At 45.9% G+C, this 17,271-nt stretch overlaps 1 protein-coding gene across 7 annotated transcripts in view; it reads left to right on the top strand.

Annotated features, from left to right (window-relative positions):
* Positions 1-17,271, top strand: part of CDC7 (cell division cycle 7) — a 27,914-nt gene extending 10,643 nt beyond the window's left edge. For 5 of the 7 annotated variants that reach the window (XM_013997378.2, XM_003125912.5, XM_013997379.2 and 2 more), the window contains 8 exons: positions 2,364-2,457; positions 2,543-2,685; positions 4,277-4,529; positions 5,125-5,220; positions 5,994-6,172; positions 7,188-7,270; positions 9,472-9,621; positions 14,269-17,271. In XM_013997378.2, coding sequence (XP_013852832.2) covers positions 2,364-2,457; positions 2,543-2,685; positions 4,277-4,529; positions 5,125-5,220; positions 5,994-6,172; positions 7,188-7,270; positions 9,472-9,621; positions 14,269-14,666 — 1,396 coding nt within the window. In that variant the 3' untranslated portion in view covers positions 14,667-17,271. Of the gene's footprint in view, positions 1-2,363; positions 2,458-2,542; positions 2,686-4,276; positions 4,530-5,124; positions 5,221-5,993; positions 6,173-7,187; positions 7,271-9,471; positions 11,020-14,268 lie in introns of those variants that run through there. The other 2 variants (XM_013997381.2, XM_021090250.1) reach the window with 2 other exon arrangements.

Genomic DNA, 17,271 nt, shown 5'->3' with positions numbered 1-17,271 from the left:
CTCCAGCAGCGACGTTCTAACCCTCCTTCGCCTGTCCAAAAATGCCGATGGCAACCATGTGTTTCCATCCACCCACCTCAGCAAGTGGCCCCGCTGTCTGCCTGGCCCCTCAAGCCAGAAACCGAGTGGTCACCCTCAGTGTCCCTCTTCTGTCCTCGTCCACATCCACTGCCAAGTCCTGGTGATTTTGCCTCCCAAATAGATCTAAAATTTATCTGTATCTTTCTATCTTCTCAGCCATCCCCTCAGCCCAAGCCTAGCTTCCCACAGCAGCCTGCTTCTGTTCCCTCTTCATCTCGTAGTCACCGGACAGCCAGAGTGGTCTTTAAAATGTAAAATAGGTGTGTGTGTACTATCGATTGGATGCTGTTCCGCCTCTTAAAATTCTTAAGTGGTTTCCCAATGTTCTCCGGAAAGAACAAAGCCAACTTCATCTCCTGCCAGTCTTCGCGCCCCCTCGCTGTGCTCCGGGGTCTCCAGCTCCGCAGATTTATCCAGGAGCGCCCTCACCTCGGGGCCCTGCAGGTGCTGTCTCCCCGTCGGGGCCGCTCCCTCCCGGGCTTTGCGTGCCGACTCCTCTTCGGCCCTGAGCAGGAACCCTGAGCAGGAACGGTACCACTTCAAAGAGGTCGTCTCCGAACACCTTCTTGTCAGAGCCCTTTGGATCCCTTTCAAAGCCCTTGTCGTAATTTGTCGTTACTGTTCCCTTGTTTGTTGTCCTCATCGTCCACCAGACAGGAAAGTCCAGGAGGGCAGGGATGTTCGGTCCCTTCCCCGTCGCATCCTGAAAGCCCAGCATCGTGTCTGGAGGGTGGTGCCCACTAAACAGCGCCCGGAGGAGTGAACACACCTGCTTTCAGTTTGCCCTCTCTGTGTATGACGGAAGGCGAGAGAATGAGGCGGCCGCTCTGAGGCCTGATGACAGCCTCTCGTCCCCTGAAGAAGCTTCTTCCTCCCCCACACACTCGAAATAACTCCCTTGACCAGTTTTCCTTGCCTTCTTCTTCAAAAATGTGCATGCTAAAAAAAGAAACAAATCTACCTGATCTTGCTTCCTTTCTAGCTCCCACACTGGTTTTTATTCTTTTCTTTGCCAGATATTTCAGGAAAATTGTCTTTATGGTTTTTTTAAGATTTTTATTTTTTCTGTTGTAGTTTATTCCCGCGTTCTGCCGATTTCTGCTGTATAGCAAAGGGATGGATATACGTATATACACACGTATGCCTTCTTTTTCTCGCATTGTCCTCCATCGTGTGCCATCACGAGTGACCAGATAGAGTTCCCTGTGCTACACAGCAGGCGTCTTTCTGTGCTGTTTCTCGTCTGTCCGCTTTCCCTCCTTCAATCCTGTTTGGCCTCTTGCTTTCCGCTTAAACTGCCCTCTGAAAATTCGCTAATTCCTCTTGGCCGGACCAGAAGCCTTCCCTCAGTCCTTGTTCTTGGGCCCCAGGCTGACCACCCCGTCCTTCACGGCAGCTCCCTTGGGTGACACCCCCATCCGGCCTCGGACTCGAGACTTTTCCAGGGCTCAGTTTTCTCTTCTCTCTGAATCACTTTAGGTTTCTGTCGCTCACTCCCACTTGGCTTCTCACTTAAGATAGAATCTTGTATCGAGGCATCTTTATCAGAGTGACGAGGTTTTGGGTTCCGGTGTTTCTTTTCGAGTCTGCGCGGCGTGTTTTGCTGGTATCCGTGTCGTTTTACTCACGCAGGTGCAGAACCATGGGAACCGCTTTGCCCCGTTTTCTCATTTCTCCAAGGCAGAGGAGGACCGCGGTTGAGAGTGTAGATCTGGAGCACACTGCCTGGACTCAAATCCTGGCTCCGTGACCTGCTAGCTTAGTTATCTCGGGAAGTTCCTTCACTTCCCTGTGCCTCGACTTCAGTATCTGTAGGCGAGGGAGAGCACTCGTAGCACCATCCTCGGAGCGTTGTTGTGAAGGTTAAGGGAGTCTTTTGACAGATGTGAAGATCAGAACTTGGTTTGTAGTGAATGTTCAGTAAATGTTACCAATTACTAATTTTTAACTGATTTATGGATTACCTCTACCATCTTATCTGCTGTGAAGTCTTACTCATTTTCATTCTTCATGTTTTCCTTCTCATTCTGCCACTTTCCCAATTAAAAGTGTAATTGTCTTGGTTTTGAATTATAACTTCATAACTGGTGTTGTCTTTGTTTCAAAAAAACCCTTTATCTTGTATAAGTCACTTAATGTGTATACTCTCCTGTGTGGTGATGGTTTTGCGTTAGTTTTCTAGCATTATTTATGCATTGCTGCAGTTGTATTTGTTAAAACACTGAGCTTAGAGTTTCAGTTCATTTGACCTTTCTGCTAAAGTTCTTGCGTTTTTCCACTAGGGGGCAAGACAACGTCATGGGAGTTAAATACTGTTTTAGGAAAAATGATCACGTGGTTATTGCTATGCCCTATCTGGAGCATGAGTCCTTCTTGGTAGGTTTTAATCGTTTTTGAATTTTTATTAACAACGTATTTGATTAAAAGTAATCTTACCACCTTATTCATCACTGTATTTTAGGACATTTTGAATTCTCTTTCTTTTCAAGAAGTACGGGAATATATGTTTAATCTGTTCAGAGCTTTGAAACGCATTCATCAGTTTGGGATTGTTCACCGTGACGTTAAGCCCAGCAATTTTTTATATAATAGGCGCCTGAAAAAGTAAGTATGGAAAGGAATCAGAAGCTGTTTATACTTGAGTGAACTTAGGCTGTGGGGTCCAACTCTTAGACGTGGGCCTTACCGCAGCAGCCGTGCGCAGGTTGGTTTCGCTTGCCACTTGGCATTATGATTGGGGAGGGAAATACACTCAGGAGAAGATAATTAGTGAAACAGCTTGCATCACTAGATGGACCGTGGCTCAGTGGAAATTGCCCTTAGTAAAAGAGACTCAGAAGGAGTCTAGGTTTTTTGGGGTCTTTGGTTTTTTACCTTATGCCTTTATCTCTATGCCTCATTTTTCTTTTCTTAGTAAATAAGAGGATTGTACCACATGATAGCCGAGTTCCTGCTTCAACATTGAAGTTTTGGGGTTTTGTATACTTTTTATGCTGATTATATACATAGAGGCACTGTAAGTGGGAAACTTAAATACTGCTGTTTACACAGTGGGTTGTTTTGAATATAGTAAGGAAAATGGAACGATAACTTCTTTTCTTGGGCTTTTATACTATACTCCTGACTTAAATTTTCTTTAATTTAATTTTTTTTTTTTTTGTCTTTTTTAAGGCCGCACCTATGGCACATGGAGGTTCCCAGGCTAGGGGTCTAATCAGAGCTGTGGCTGCTGGCCTACACCAGAGCCACAGTAATGCCAGATTCGAGCTGCGTCTGTGATCTACACCACAGCTCACGGCAATGCCAGATCCTTAACCCACTGAGCGAGGCCAGGGGTCAAACTCGTAACCTCATGGTTCCTTGTCGGATTTGTTTCTGCTGCGCCACGACAGGAACTCCCCAATTTTCTTTAATGAAATCAGGTTTTTAAACTGATTTTAATTTATTTTTCTTTTAAACTTGTTAATTAAAAGTTATCTTGAAGTTCCTAATGGGCTAAGAACCCAAGTATATCCATGAGGATGAGGGTTTGGTTCCTGGCCTCGCACAGTGGGCTAGGGACCCAGCATTGCCAACAAGCTGGGGTATGGTTTGCATGTAGGGTTTGGATCCCACGTTGCCATGGCTGTGGTGTAGGCCAGCAGCTGCAGCTTCAATTAGACCCCTAGCCTGGGAACTTCCATATGCCGCAGGTGTGGCCCTAAAAAGAAAAAAAAAAAAATTATCTGGAGTTCTCCTGTGGCACAGTGGGTTAAGGACCCAGCGTTGTCACTGCAACAGTTTGGGCCACTGCCGGGGTGCACGTTCAGTCCCTGGCTCAGGAAGTTCAGCATATGCCATGGGCGTGGCCAAACAAACAAAAATAAAACAAGTTGTCTGCAATGATGCCACCTCTTTCCACTGTCAGAGAACAAAGTATTGCGTTCACATCCTGCATTCCTTGTCTGCACAACCCAGTGGACAGAGGGGACAAAAGATGCTTTTGTGTGTAGGGGTTACATCTTTCCTTAAGTTTCAGTAGTTAGCTATTAAATCCTTACCTTGCCTGTAAATCTTAACTTTTCTTTTTTTAAGGATTTTATAAACCCTTAATTTATCTTCAGAAGAATTACAGTTTCTGTGTGAATATGGTTTGTATTATGATGTTACCAAGCTTTAACTGTCACAGAGAAGTAAAAATGCTTTTGTTTCCTAGGTATGCCTTGGTAGACTTTGGTTTGGCCCAAGGAACCCATGATACGAAAATAGAGCTTCTCAAATTTGTCCAGTCTGAAGCTCAGCAGGAAAGCTGTTCACAAAATAAATCCTATGTAATCACCGGAAGCAAAATTTCACTGAGTGGCCCAGCAGCACCTAAGGAGCTGGATCCGCAGCCTACCACAAAAACCTCTGTCAAGAGGCCCTACACACATGCGCAGATTCAGATTAAACAAGGACAAGATGGAAAGGTACCTCTTTTGCTTCTTAAGGGCTCGGATGGTTTTAGAAATGTACTCCATCCAACAGCGTTATTATTCCGGGATAATGCTTGCAGCTAAAAATGTTTTTTACATTGGTTAGATATTCAATTGATTAGATTTCACTAAGATTTATAAGGGAGGGTTTTAGGATTTCAAAACTGAAATCTGCACTTGGTAGGTGCATAATGGCTTTGTCAGTACAGTTGCGTTATATAACAAAAATAGAAAATAAATTTTCCCTGCCTGTTATCGAGTTTATAGCAATTATCCTTTTTAAAAGAAAGCATTAGTTGGTGGGGACAACCCTGAAGTGTCCATCTCCGTTTTAGCAGCGCAGCAAAACCTAACAGCTGTGCAGGTGGCTCTGTGTATTTGTGGGCTATGATAACATTGCATGGGGGGTGAAGGGTGCTGTCTAGACTGTCTTCTCTTTTCACAGAAGTGTTTTGGTGCCTGAGAATGACTTGGATGCAGCTGTTTTTGTTTTATGTCACTTAACTCTTTCAAAACTGTGGCAGAGTGCAGCTGGCAGAAAGTGTTACAGATGTAATCCTTATTCTCCTTGTTTTTGTTGGTATCGTAGGAAGGATCTGTAGGCCTTTCTGTCCAGCGCTCTGTTTTTGGAGAAAGAAATTTCAATATACACAGCTCCGTGTCACATGAGAGCCCTGCAGTGAAAGTAAGTAACGTAGCTTAATCGTGCACCCTTCAGTCAGTCGTACCCGGGGGAGACTTTTAGGGAACGGCCAGATGAGCTTTTATTAGCGGTCCTTTTTTTTAAGAGTTTTGCTTTGGCAGAAGGTATTATTGCTTGGAGCATCTTGTCAACACTTCCGTTTTCTCCAGTTTTTTCTGAACCTTTCCGATGGAATTTTTCATCATTTTTTGATGAGCTGACGGTTGCTGCTCTTTCTCTCAGGGAACAGGAACATTCAGAGCATTGTGGCCTTTTCTCTCATTGGCTGGGATGTGACTCCCAACAACTAATGCGTTTCTGACATGCAGTTGATAGCGTAAAGATGTTTGTAGCGTTTACAGAGTTGTCGCCAGTGTTAAGTGGTTTTAAACTGATTGATGATATCCTGTAGCAGCTAGATAGCATGAGCAGCAAATTAAAACTCTGGATTCAGCCGCTGTAATTGCGCAGTTTACAGCTCTGAAATGGAGTTAGACACTAAAACGTCAATGTTTCATACTTAAGTAACATTTCAAGGAAAAGTTCTAATAAAGTATAATTTAATATTCCCCGAAGTAGGAATAATTAGTAGATTTTAATGTTTATTCAACACAAAGAACTAGAGACCTTCAATTTTAATAGACATCTGTTTATTTACAATCCAACAGCACATTTAGCAGCTCAAAGTTATGCTTCCCCTGTTGCTTTTTGCCATCGTAGCATTTGAGGCATCATTAGATGCCGTGAAAACAGGGAATATGACTTTTCTCTTACAGCTTATGAAGCAGTCAAAGACTGTGGATTTGCTATCTAGAAAATTAGCAACAAAAAAGAAGGCTATTTCTACAAAAGTTGTGAATAGTGGTGTGATGAGGAAAACTGCCAGTTCTTGCCCAGCCAGCCTGACCTGTGACTGTTATGCAACAGATAAAGTTTGCAGTATTTGCCTTTCAAGGTAATATGTTTTGATGGTGCTGCACGCTGCCCGATGAGCCTGCTGATTCTGGTGGGCGGTTGATTTGAGTGAGTAAAAGGGAACAGTGCAGTTCTGAGAACCGAGGGCCCTGGTGCAGCGCGGTACCTGGACGTGCAGGTGACAACCCTTGACACACATGCTCGGGAGAGCACGTTTGCCTTTGCATGCAAGTAGGAAGAGCTCTTCAGAAACTTGAGAGTGGCCTCTTTTACTTGGTGATGTCATCTTGTTTTCTTTATTCCTGGCGACGTAGAATAACCTGAACCAAATAATAGAACCTTTCTCACACTCCCACCTCCAGTTCTTTGCCACATAAATTCTTTTCTTCCCTTCAAGACTTTCTTAAGCTTTCATGAGCTTTTCTGATTAACTCTAGTACATATGTGAACAGATAGCTCAGTAAGTAATTCCTCAAAATGGAAATACATTTTTTTTTTGGTCCTTTTAAGGGCCTCACCCGCGGCATATGGAGGTTCCCAGGCTAGGGGTCGAATCCGAGCTGTTGCTGCCGGCCTACACCACAGCAGTACCAGATCCGAGCCACGTCTGTGTGTGACCTACACCATAGCTCATGTCAACACCGGATCCTTAACCCACTGAGCAAGGCCGGGGTCAGACCCACAACCTCGTGGTTCCTAGTCGGATTCATTTTCGCTGTGCCACAATGGGAACTCCAGAAATAGGTTTTTATACCTCAGCGTTCCTGATGTGTTCTGTTTTTCTGTTTTGGCTGTCATCATCTACTACCTCTTCTTATGCCTGGATGTTACCTTAAAACCTGTCTGGAGCAAGACCTGGGAACTAGTGGGAGGGGAAGGGACCCATAGAAGCAAAATCTAGGATTTCCATCACACTGGATTATCATTTGCCTTCTAGTAACTTTTATTTGCATAGATACTACTTGACTGTGAAGTAAATGGGTTAAGTGTTATTTTTTGTTCTTACGTAATTAAACTTTAACGTAACTAGAAACATCTCCTTTCATCATCATTAGGCGGCAGCAGGTGGCACCTCGGGCAGGTACACCAGGCTTCAGAGCACCAGAGGTCTTGACCAAGTGCCCCAATCAGACCACAGGTAGGTCACGTTGGAAACACAGAACCCAGTTCAGCTGGTTTCCACGGGTGTATCTTAGGATTGCTGTCTAGTTAGGACTAAGTCGGAGCTGTCCTGCTTCTCCCTAAGGTCTGGAGGTGATCCTGGCACTTCAGCGTAGTCCCGTTTTTGACCTGGTGCTGTGTATGAAAGCTTCTAACCCGAGTGTTGCTTTGGGTTGTTTTTTTTTTCCTCTGTAGATTAGGTTTTGCTTATCTTTCTACAAGGTGATTTTATCAGGAATAATTCTAACATCACCTTTGTGGGGACTTGGGCTTAGCAGTCTTGGCCAGCTTCAGTCTTGCAACGTCTTATGTTTGCCTCGTACCTCAGACGTCTTCTGTGGTACGCATATGATTGTGTGTTTGATTAAAATTTTTTGGTTGTGAAGACAGTGTGATAGCATTGCGGAGATTTGCAAAAGAGAAAAAACTCTAACCGGAAAGAGTCGTCACGGATCAGGATCCCAGAGGACACCTTCTTGAGGCGTTGCGTCTTCACGTGGGTTATGGACTTGACGGAAGTGGATTCGTTTGGCAGATGCTCCTTCTGTGCTTTGCGGGTGACAGAAAAGGATCTGCTTTCGCTGTAGTCAGACACTCGCTCCGGTGATTATGAAGCAGTCTGTTCAGTATGCAGAGTGTTTTAGGGTCTCTGACTCCTCTCATCTGAGGGGTCATGGAAGGAAGCTCACGGGAGAGGGAACGCCTGGGAAGAGAATGTAGATTAGAACAGGAGGGTCACACGAGCAGGGGAACCCAAGATAGCGCGGTCACGCGGGAAGCCGTCCAAGCTTCGTGTTGCCAGACTGTGTGGGAAGTCAGAGTGGTGACACATGAACGGGGAGAGAGGTGGCGAAGGTCAGGGTTCGGGTGTCGTGTGGCTCGGACCACATCCTGCAGGTTCGGGAAAGGGGGAGAGCGCCGGAGCTGACGGTCTTCTGGAGGGTCCTTCGGCAGGTGTGCAGAGAGGGCTCGGCCCCGGGGAGACGATGGAGGCCCGGACGCGGCGGGAGCGGGAGGAGTGAACCGAAGTGAAGACGGGACAGGCAGAGCTTGGCGGATAACTGGATGTGGGATTTGGGTGGCAGAGAAAAGGCCTCCAGAATGTTTACCAGATTCCTAGCTTGGGGACCTTTAAGGGGCAACCGGCGTGGAGAAAAAAGAAGTAGCCGGTGTACAGGGAAGGAAAAAGGGGACGGGGGCATCGCTGGTTTGAGAGCGTGTGGAACATCCAGACAGAGATGCCCAGCGGGGTGATAGTGCGTCTGGAGCGCGGGGACGTCTGGGCCGCCGGTGGCACCGAGTGTCTTCCTTACCACGCGAGGGGTAGTGGAAGCTGTGGACGGGCCGGTCCAGCAGAGTCCACAGGGGAGGCGTTGGAACTCTGGGGGCACCTCAGCCCCTGAGGCTTGGAGGAAACACTGCAGGCGCGGGCAGAGGTACGCAGGGAGCCAGGAACGGCAGGTGTGCGGCAGCGGCCAAGGGAGTGGAGCAGGTAACCTGGTGATGCAGGGAGTTCAGCAGTTAGGACAGAAGACGAGCTTCCCCAAGCTGTTTGTTTCCTTTAATGAGCTTCTTCACGGGAGGCTGAGCTGGTCCTAACCGGCAGGACTCTGGAGACGGACGTTGTCACAGCAGAGGTGGGGTTGGTTGGCACCTGGCTGAAGGCAAGCCTCTGATGTTCATACGTTGCACTGCGGGGCAACGCGTTCACTGCTGTGGTGTGTAGATCCTGAGCAGCATCCAGACTCTTCTCCTACACAGCCACTTTGGATTTGTTTTGATGTTATAAAATGTGCATTTACTGCGTGACGAAACACCCTTTTAAACAGACCAGCACGTTGCTCGAGAAAGAAGACTGTGTATTTTGTATTAAGGATGTTAGACAAATTACATTAAAAGCACCTGAGGAACTTTTTAAAAAAAAAAACTGATGCTGTACAGTAAGGAAAAAAAATTGTATTGGGGAAATAACTATTAAAAAAACAAACAAAAAAAAAAAACCCTGATGCTTAAGCACTACTCCAGAACAGTTGAATCAGAACCTCTTGAGGGGATTGGGCATCAGAATATTTTTAAGGCTCTTAAGGTGGTTGAAGATACAGTAAAGGTTGCGAACTGTTGATACAGAAGTAAAATTATGGGTTGGGGATTTTTCTCAAAGCTGATTTTCTGTTACAGCAATTGACATGTGGTCTGCAGGTGTCATATTCCTCTCTCTGCTTAGTGGACGGTATCCATTTTATAAAGCAAGTGATGATTTAACTGCTCTGGCTCAAATTATGACCATTCGTGGATCCAGGGAAACTATCCAGGCTGCTAAAACTTTTGGTAAGCAGTTTTACATTATAGAACAAAACAAATACCTTTTGCATATCTCCTATACATCACTTAAATTGTGAAATTCTCTTGACAAATAAACATCTGCGTTCGTAAAGTTTTCTGATGTTGGAAAGTTTCTTAGTTGTTTGAAAATTAACGGCATTGTGTAAGAAAGTAATTTATCCCTTCCCTTCTGTAGGTGCGATCCTTTCACCTTAGCAAGCGCAAAGTACTGTGCTTCTCTGTTGTTTAAAGCTCAGCTTTATAATCTCAAAAGAGTAAGGAATAAAATCTTAACTCCTTGTACTTGTGGTTTGACTGTCTTACATGTTTTTCATTTGCTTGGGTTTGTTTACTGTTACATGCATTAAGCATCGTGTGTGCTTGGGCCTGCCGAAACGACCTTAGTCTGTGCTAAGAAGAAAAGAGGTAATTTGAATAGAGTGTTGTAAGGACGCCGGGAGGGAACGAGATCGGAAGCCTGTTAGGGTGGCTGAGGACGGAATGCCTCCACTCTGCGGGTGCTGCCATCAGCACTTATTGCACGCGGAAGGTCCGCTGCTCAGTCACATGGGTTCTTCTCCGTCAAGGCTTGGATATTCAGCAGGTTTCGTAGGGTACCTGCGAATTATCTCGGCCTCGCTCTGGCCAGGGATTTGAACGCGAATGCCCCCTTGGGTTTCTCCTCCATGCAGCTTTGCAGTTCGCACTTTCCAGAGCGGGTTGGCGTGATTGCGTCTGCCTGCTGCCACGCCACACGGAACACTCCTTTGGGACAGACTTTCAGTCAGCAGACCTCAGACGTAGCTGGGTGCAGTGGGACTTCATCAGGAGGCATATCAGAATTATCTGAGAGACTTTAGAGACACGTAGGTCTGTCTCACCCCAACTTTTCCTGGAAAATATGATTCAGAAAAATATGATATGCAGAAAGGGTTGAGGTTTGTTAGTTTGTGAAAACAAGTGATTTTAACCAGGAACTGCTTCCGAGTAAGAGGCACCGCAGGGTGAGTCCTCCCTCTCTCAGGCCCCAGTGCACACGGCCGATCCACCAGGTGGACTTGGTGGCGGTTGCGAAGAAAGCCACAGAAGAGAGGCTTCCCAAAAAATGTCCCCCTACCGCTTGTGCCTTTCTTGAACCTATTATAAGAAAATGGTACCTGAAGGTAGTAAGGGTGAAATACCACACCCACAGACGTGGGAAACGAAGCCAGAAGAGGAAGCACGGTTGATAACTTGGAAATTGTATTCTTACCTGATTGAGAAAACCGTCTTCCACTGCTGAATAACTCCATGAGACGTTCGGGAAGTGTATCAGACACTAAAACACGGTGTTGAAGAGCTGAGATTTCCCGTTTGTAAAGTAAATGATGACCACAACTGGAAATGCAACATCTAACCAAAAAACATTCCAGGGCCGGCGTCACAGGAAAGGCAGGGCCTTTCAGGGATTTACCGTCGTCATGCTTGTTCTCATGTGTTTACAGAAATGCCGTAGAGCACTGTCTTAGCTTCGTTCGTCTGGCTTTTGTAGTCACACTTGACCCTTGGATCACACGGGTCTGAGGTGTGTGGCGAATCCTTCGCAGTAAGTACTAGTGTCGCCGGAGCCACAGTTGGTTTAATTGCAGATCAGAGCTGCAGATGTAAAGGGCTGACTATAAATTGATGTGCAGATTCCTGACTGCATGGGGATTGGCCCCTTCTCACTCCCTCCCTGTTCAAGGGTCAGCTGTGTTTCAGTCAGAGCTTACTGTCACTTTGGGCTGAATACAAAAGGACTCAAAACTTAGCAGCTACAACTGTGCTCCCCTCCCTGACCTACAGAAACTTACGAGGGACTAACAGCAGGTACTTCTCTGCTTTTCTTGTGTGTAACCTGCCTCAGCCGTCTTCAACCCCTAGACCTGGCCCCGTGGTAGACTGTCGTCAAGTACTTGTTGAATTATAGCAGATAAATTCAGAAGAAAACCCTTGAGCTAAAACAAATGCCTGGCACAGAGTAGTCTAGAAACAGTTTTTTTTTTTTTTTTTGGTCTTTTTGCCATTTCTGGGCCGCTCCCGCGGCATATGGAGGTTCCCAGGCTAGGGGTCGAATCGGAGCTGCAGCCACCGGCCTACGCCAGAGCCACAGCAATGCGGGATCCGAGCCGCGTCTGTGGCCTACACCACAGCTCACGGCAACGCCAGATCGTTAACCCACTGAGCAAGGGCAGGGATCAAACCCGCAACCGCATGGTTCCTAGTCGGATTCGTTGACCACTGCGCCACAACAGGAACTCCTATAAACAGTTTTTTGTGTTTTTTGTTTTTGATTGAATGTATTAGTTTAAAATATTTTCCCTGAATAATGAGCCCTCGCTTTGGTCATATAAAAAATTAATGTAGACACATTATGTACCTTGGGGAGATACTCTAATGCATACTGCAATTATTTTGTGACTTCAGAGTGGCCTTATAAATTAAGGAATGAAACTGTGTGACGATTCTCCCTGGGTGTAATTTTTTAGAGAGAATGGAAATGATCAAATAGATTTAAAAGTAGAAGAGGATTGATGAGTGTTAGTTGGGGGTAATTTACTTCTCTGTCTCCTCCCTGCCTGCCACCCCTCGCCACCCGCATGCTTCCTCCTGCCTTAGCACACCTGTCCAGTAGAGGTGAACATTTGTGAAATTAACTTTTTTTTTCTTTTTAGGGCCACACCTTCAGCAAATGGAGGTTCCCAGGCTAGGGGTCGAATTGGTGCTGCAGCTGAGGGCTATACGCCACAGCCATGGCAACACCGGATCCAAGCCACAGCTTGTGTGAGCACCAGATCCTTAACTCACTGAACAAGGCCAGGGATCAAACCCACATCCTCAGGGATACTCATTGGGTTCTTAACCCACTGAGCCACAATGGGAACTCCGAAAGTAACTTTTTGTCATGCAGAGCTGGGTTAATTGTTTTGTTAGCAATCTCCATACCCAGAAAGGAGTCGTGGCGCCGAGCAGCTCATTTCTGTTAGTGAGGAAGCATGTGACAAAAGCAGTAATATTTGTGTGCTTAACTTCTTTTTGCCCGTGTCTGGTAATTCTCTTGGGAAATGTTTCAAAGACATTTATGTTTTTTAAAACGGAGATCTGGTTGGTTTGTTAATTCATTTAAAAATGTCTATTGGGACTTTATTTGTACTAGGACAATAGATCAACTGTTGTTTTTTTTATTACTCAAATGAAGTTATCACATCTGTAGTTGTATAATGATCATAACAATCTGATTTCACAGGATTTCCATCCCCCAGCCCAGGCACATCCCCCCACCCCCCAAACTGTCTCCTCCGGAGACCATAAGTTTTTCAATGTCTGTGAGTCAGCATCTGTTCTGCAAAGAAGTTCCGTCTGTCCTTTTTTCAGATTCTACATGTCAGTGAAAGCATTGGATGTTGGTGTCTCATTGTATGGCTGACTTCACTTAGCATGATAATTTCTAGGTCCATCCATGTTGCAAAAAATGCTGGTATTTCATTTGTTTTAATGGCTGAGTAATATTCCATTGTGTATATGTACAGTATGAATTTATTTCGTCTCCCCTGTTAGAATTTAAGCCCTATAAGAAGAGATTCTGTAACAGTTGATCTGTCAAACACATGGGTGGTGCTGAGAAAAACAAGGGGCAAGGGAACAAAGAAGGCTTAGTCATTTTGAATAGGCTGGTCCAGGACAGCGTCCATAAGGATGTGATATGTGGATAAAGACACGAGACGCTGGGAGTTCCTGCCGTGGCTCAGTGGTTAACGAATCCGGCTAGGAATCATGAGGTTGTGGGTTCGATCCCTGGCCTCGCTCAGTGGGTTAAGGATCTGGTGTTGCCGTGAGCTGTGGTGTAGGCCATAGATGCAGCTCGGATCCAGCATTGCTGTGGCTCTGGTGTAGGCCGGCGGCCGTAGCTCCGATTGGACCCCTATCCTGGGAACCTCCATATGCTGCGGAAGAAGCCCTAGAAAAGGCAAAAAGACCAAAAAAAAAAAAAAAAGACACGAGACACTGAATGATGTCATGTTGCCTAACAGGCATTAACGGAGAACCTAGTATGCACCAGTCATTGTCTAGGTTTTGGGGATTCAAAGATAAACCATATAGTTCTGTCTTCAAAGGGCTCATGGTCCAGTAGGCGAGACAGTCATGTTTTGTCCATGACAATTACGGGTACACCAGACGCTTAGAATGATCAACGCTCTGGGAGTGTCAGGCCGCACAAGGAATGTCTGAGCTGAGTGACGACGTGGTGGGAGTGTCCTGGGCACAGGGGGTGCAGAGCATCCCAATCGAAGACGGGGACCATGTAGCAACGGCCTACGGAAGCTTGGAGGGGGAGGGCCTGGGAGATGCAGCTGATGGAAGGTTGCAGAAGCATGTGGTGAAGCTGGGGACTTTGGCTGACTCAAGTGTGTCCTTCACTCATCAAGTCACTGCCTTCTCCTTAATTAAGTGTGTCCCACTCGACGATTTGGCCCCCAACCATGCAGTGTGAAACCCCTCATACTAGAGTATATGCTCCTCTCTTCTCTTCGTCGTGAATATATCGCCAACACAGAGAGGGACTTGCATTTTTCTTCAGGGAGAGGCTTCCGATATGTTCAAATAATATAAAATATGTGCATCTTTCTCTTTTAGGCAAGTCAATATTATGTAGCAAAGAAGTCCCAGCACAAGACTTGAGAAAACTCTGTGAGAAGCTCAGGGGTGTAAATTCCAGCACTCCCAGATTAGCAGGTGACGTCCGAGAGCTTGCGTCTCCAGACCCCAGCTTTTCAGAGAAGCCTGACCGGAAAGCTGCAGACCTCCTGCTCACACCTTCAGCACAAGCCTGGGGACCTTCAGTGTGCAAAGAAGGCGGGGACAGCTGTGGGGCTCATTCTGATGAGACTGCTGCTACCAGTGGAGGAGGCTGGGACGAGGTACCCGACGAAGCTTACGACCTGCTGGATAAACTCCTGGATCTAAACCCAGCATCAAGAATAACCGCAGAGGAGGCTTTGCTGCATCCATTTTTTAAAGATATGAGTTTGTGATTATGGTTCTTGAATGTTTGCTCTTGTGTATTGTGAGGTGAGGTGAAAAAGGTATTTGTAATAGCCTCAAATTCTTGACCAGAGACCAGGGCGGGGTGAATAATTTATTTAAAAATCTTAGTATTTGCTTTCCTGGAAGATTCTAAAATATGGGTTAAGATTACTTACGACGCTAGATCTGCCCAAGTAGCATCAGCCCTTTCGTTTCCCTAATTCCTTGTCACTGCCACGTGCAGAAGTAGGAAAGTTTTAGCCTAGTACATAGGGATCGAAGGTCCGAGTCTGAAAATTAAGGGTTGTGATAGGGATCAAATAGGAGTCGAAATTCCGAATGTCCTGGTCTCTGGGCCGTATGTGCTTCTGGAAGATGCACCCTGGTGCTGGTCTTCTCAGCTCGGTAGGCGAAGATTTCCATGTGTTACACCTTTTATGGACACTAAGAAGCACTGGGGTGGTGTGACTTACCGCTGAAGCTAATTTATTTTAAAAACATTTCTGTGAGAGCATCATTTGTGTGAATTGCCATGTTTTCCTTAATGGGTTTCTCCCTTGGTGGTTCTGCCTCGGCCAGCCCCACCGAGCGCAGTGTTCTTGGCAGCTTCATGGTGCTCTCCGCACCGTTTCTGGGTGCTTGTTAGGCTCGCCTGTGTTCATGGTTGGGAAATTGAAATACTGTGCTGCTCATGGGTTGAGAAAGGGAAGCGGCGGGACCAAGGTGAAGATCGATGATCCCAAATGCTTTGCTTTTCCTCTGAATATTTATGTTCCTTTCACCCCATCTTAGGTAGAATTAGGTAGCTGCTCAAAGGAAAAGTGAGTTCAGAATTGAGGATATCGTTGGAGGTTTTTCCGCTGCTTTGAGCTGTTCAGATCTCTGCATCCTGCTTAGACCAAGCTGGTCCTGCTCAGAGAAGGATGCTTACCGGAGGCTTGGGTGGGAGGGAAGAGTGGGAATGGAGCAGGCACAGTAGGAAAGGAGCTAGGATAGCGATTTCTGTGTCACGACATTCCAGAAGGCTCTTACCAGTGACACGTACCACATTTACCGTGGAAGATAAATCCAGGGGTGCGGTCTGCTGAGAGGCTTCCCACCTGGTCGTCCTAGGGTGTCCACAGCCTGGGGAGCTGGCACGTCCGTCTTGTTCTGAGCATCGGTGTCAGGCTGCCTAGGACTCCGTTGGCCATTACCTCTTAGCTGCTGTCTTCTCGTGCTGACTTAAAAAACAAAACAAACTTGAATGTTCTTGAATTTGTATTTTAATAAAGCCATCCTTTTATATTTTTTACATTAACATCAGACTACTCATTTGAAAAATACTTTTTTTTTTTTTTCCACTTTGTCCTCCCCGTGGCATATGGAGCCTCCGGGCCAGGGATCAGATCCAAGCTGCAGTCTTAAGCCGAAGCTGTGGCGACACCGGACCCTAACCCACTGTGCCGGGCCGGAATCAGACCTGCGTCCCAGTGCTCCTAAGACGCCACCAATCCTGTTGTGCCACAGCAGGAGCTCCAGAAGTGCCTTTTTTAGAAAAAAGTACTGACTGGGAGTTCCCGTTGTGGCTCAGTAGGTTAAGAACCCGACTAGTACCCATGAAGATGCGGGTTAATCCCTGGCCTCATTCAGTGGGTTTAGGACCCCACGTTGCCATGAGCTGTGGTGCAGGTCTCAGACATGGCTCGGGTCCTGTGTGGCTGTGGCTCTGATTCGACGCCTAGCCTGGGAATATCCATGTGCCGCAGATGGAGTCCTAAAAAGCAAAATAAAGTACTGGCCACTAAGGAGTATTTTCCTTCGGAGACTGATAAATTCTTTCTTCAGCAAATAGTAGGTAGTAGGATAGCAGACACTGACCCGAGTAACACATGAGAGATAAGATGTTTTTCATAGAAATGTGGCTCACAATCACGCTAACAGACTCTCAGAAAATTAACAGGAAAAAACTTAGCAGACATTCAGGTAAAGAGACAGTCTCTAAAAAAGTTGACTATTCAGGGCTGTTGTTTCAACCTTCCGTTAATGTTTTTGAGTAGAATTTGGTTGATAAGCAAGGGAAGGTAGGGCGAGCTAATGTTTTAAAAGCTATCCAGTGTTACAAATTAGTTCGCGGGGAATTTCAGTCCTGCTAGGGAGGGCTGCCTCTGTTTGGGGTGTTAGGGAGATAAAAATCAGCAGAGCGTCTTCGGGTCCTTCAGCCTTCTGAATACTATTTATAAGGGCAGATGGCTCCCTAAAAGAAATCAGCCCGAACAGTCCTTTCTAGGGGAAGATTGCGAAGGGAACTAGTTAATGCCATTTCCCGTTACAATGGAAGTTCCCGGAATATTCAGCTATGTTTCCTTGTCAGCTTTTTAAAATTCTTATTGCCCAGACGCTTGAGATAAAACTGTTAGGGTTGTTTTCATTTAATAAGGCTTGGACATTTAGAACTATTAATATAACAAGCTACAAGTATTGGTTTTCGAGACAGGCAGCAGCTCTCTAGCCTTTTTAATGAAACTTTTCCTTTTAAGGAGATGACGATGGTTCTCTTAATGACCTAAATAAAAATGTGGCTCAAGGGTGGTTATTCCAAAGAATTAAACCTAGTGAGTTTCAAAATCTGAA

The sequence above is a fragment of the Sus scrofa genome, chromosome 4, assembly GCF_000003025.6.
Source record: "Sus scrofa isolate TJ Tabasco breed Duroc chromosome 4, Sscrofa11.1, whole genome shotgun sequence".
Classification (NCBI taxonomy): Eukaryota; Metazoa; Chordata; class Mammalia; order Artiodactyla; family Suidae; genus Sus; species Sus scrofa.
Note: the sequence above shows the minus strand (reverse complement) of the source record. Positions and strands in the feature narration are given on the sequence as shown.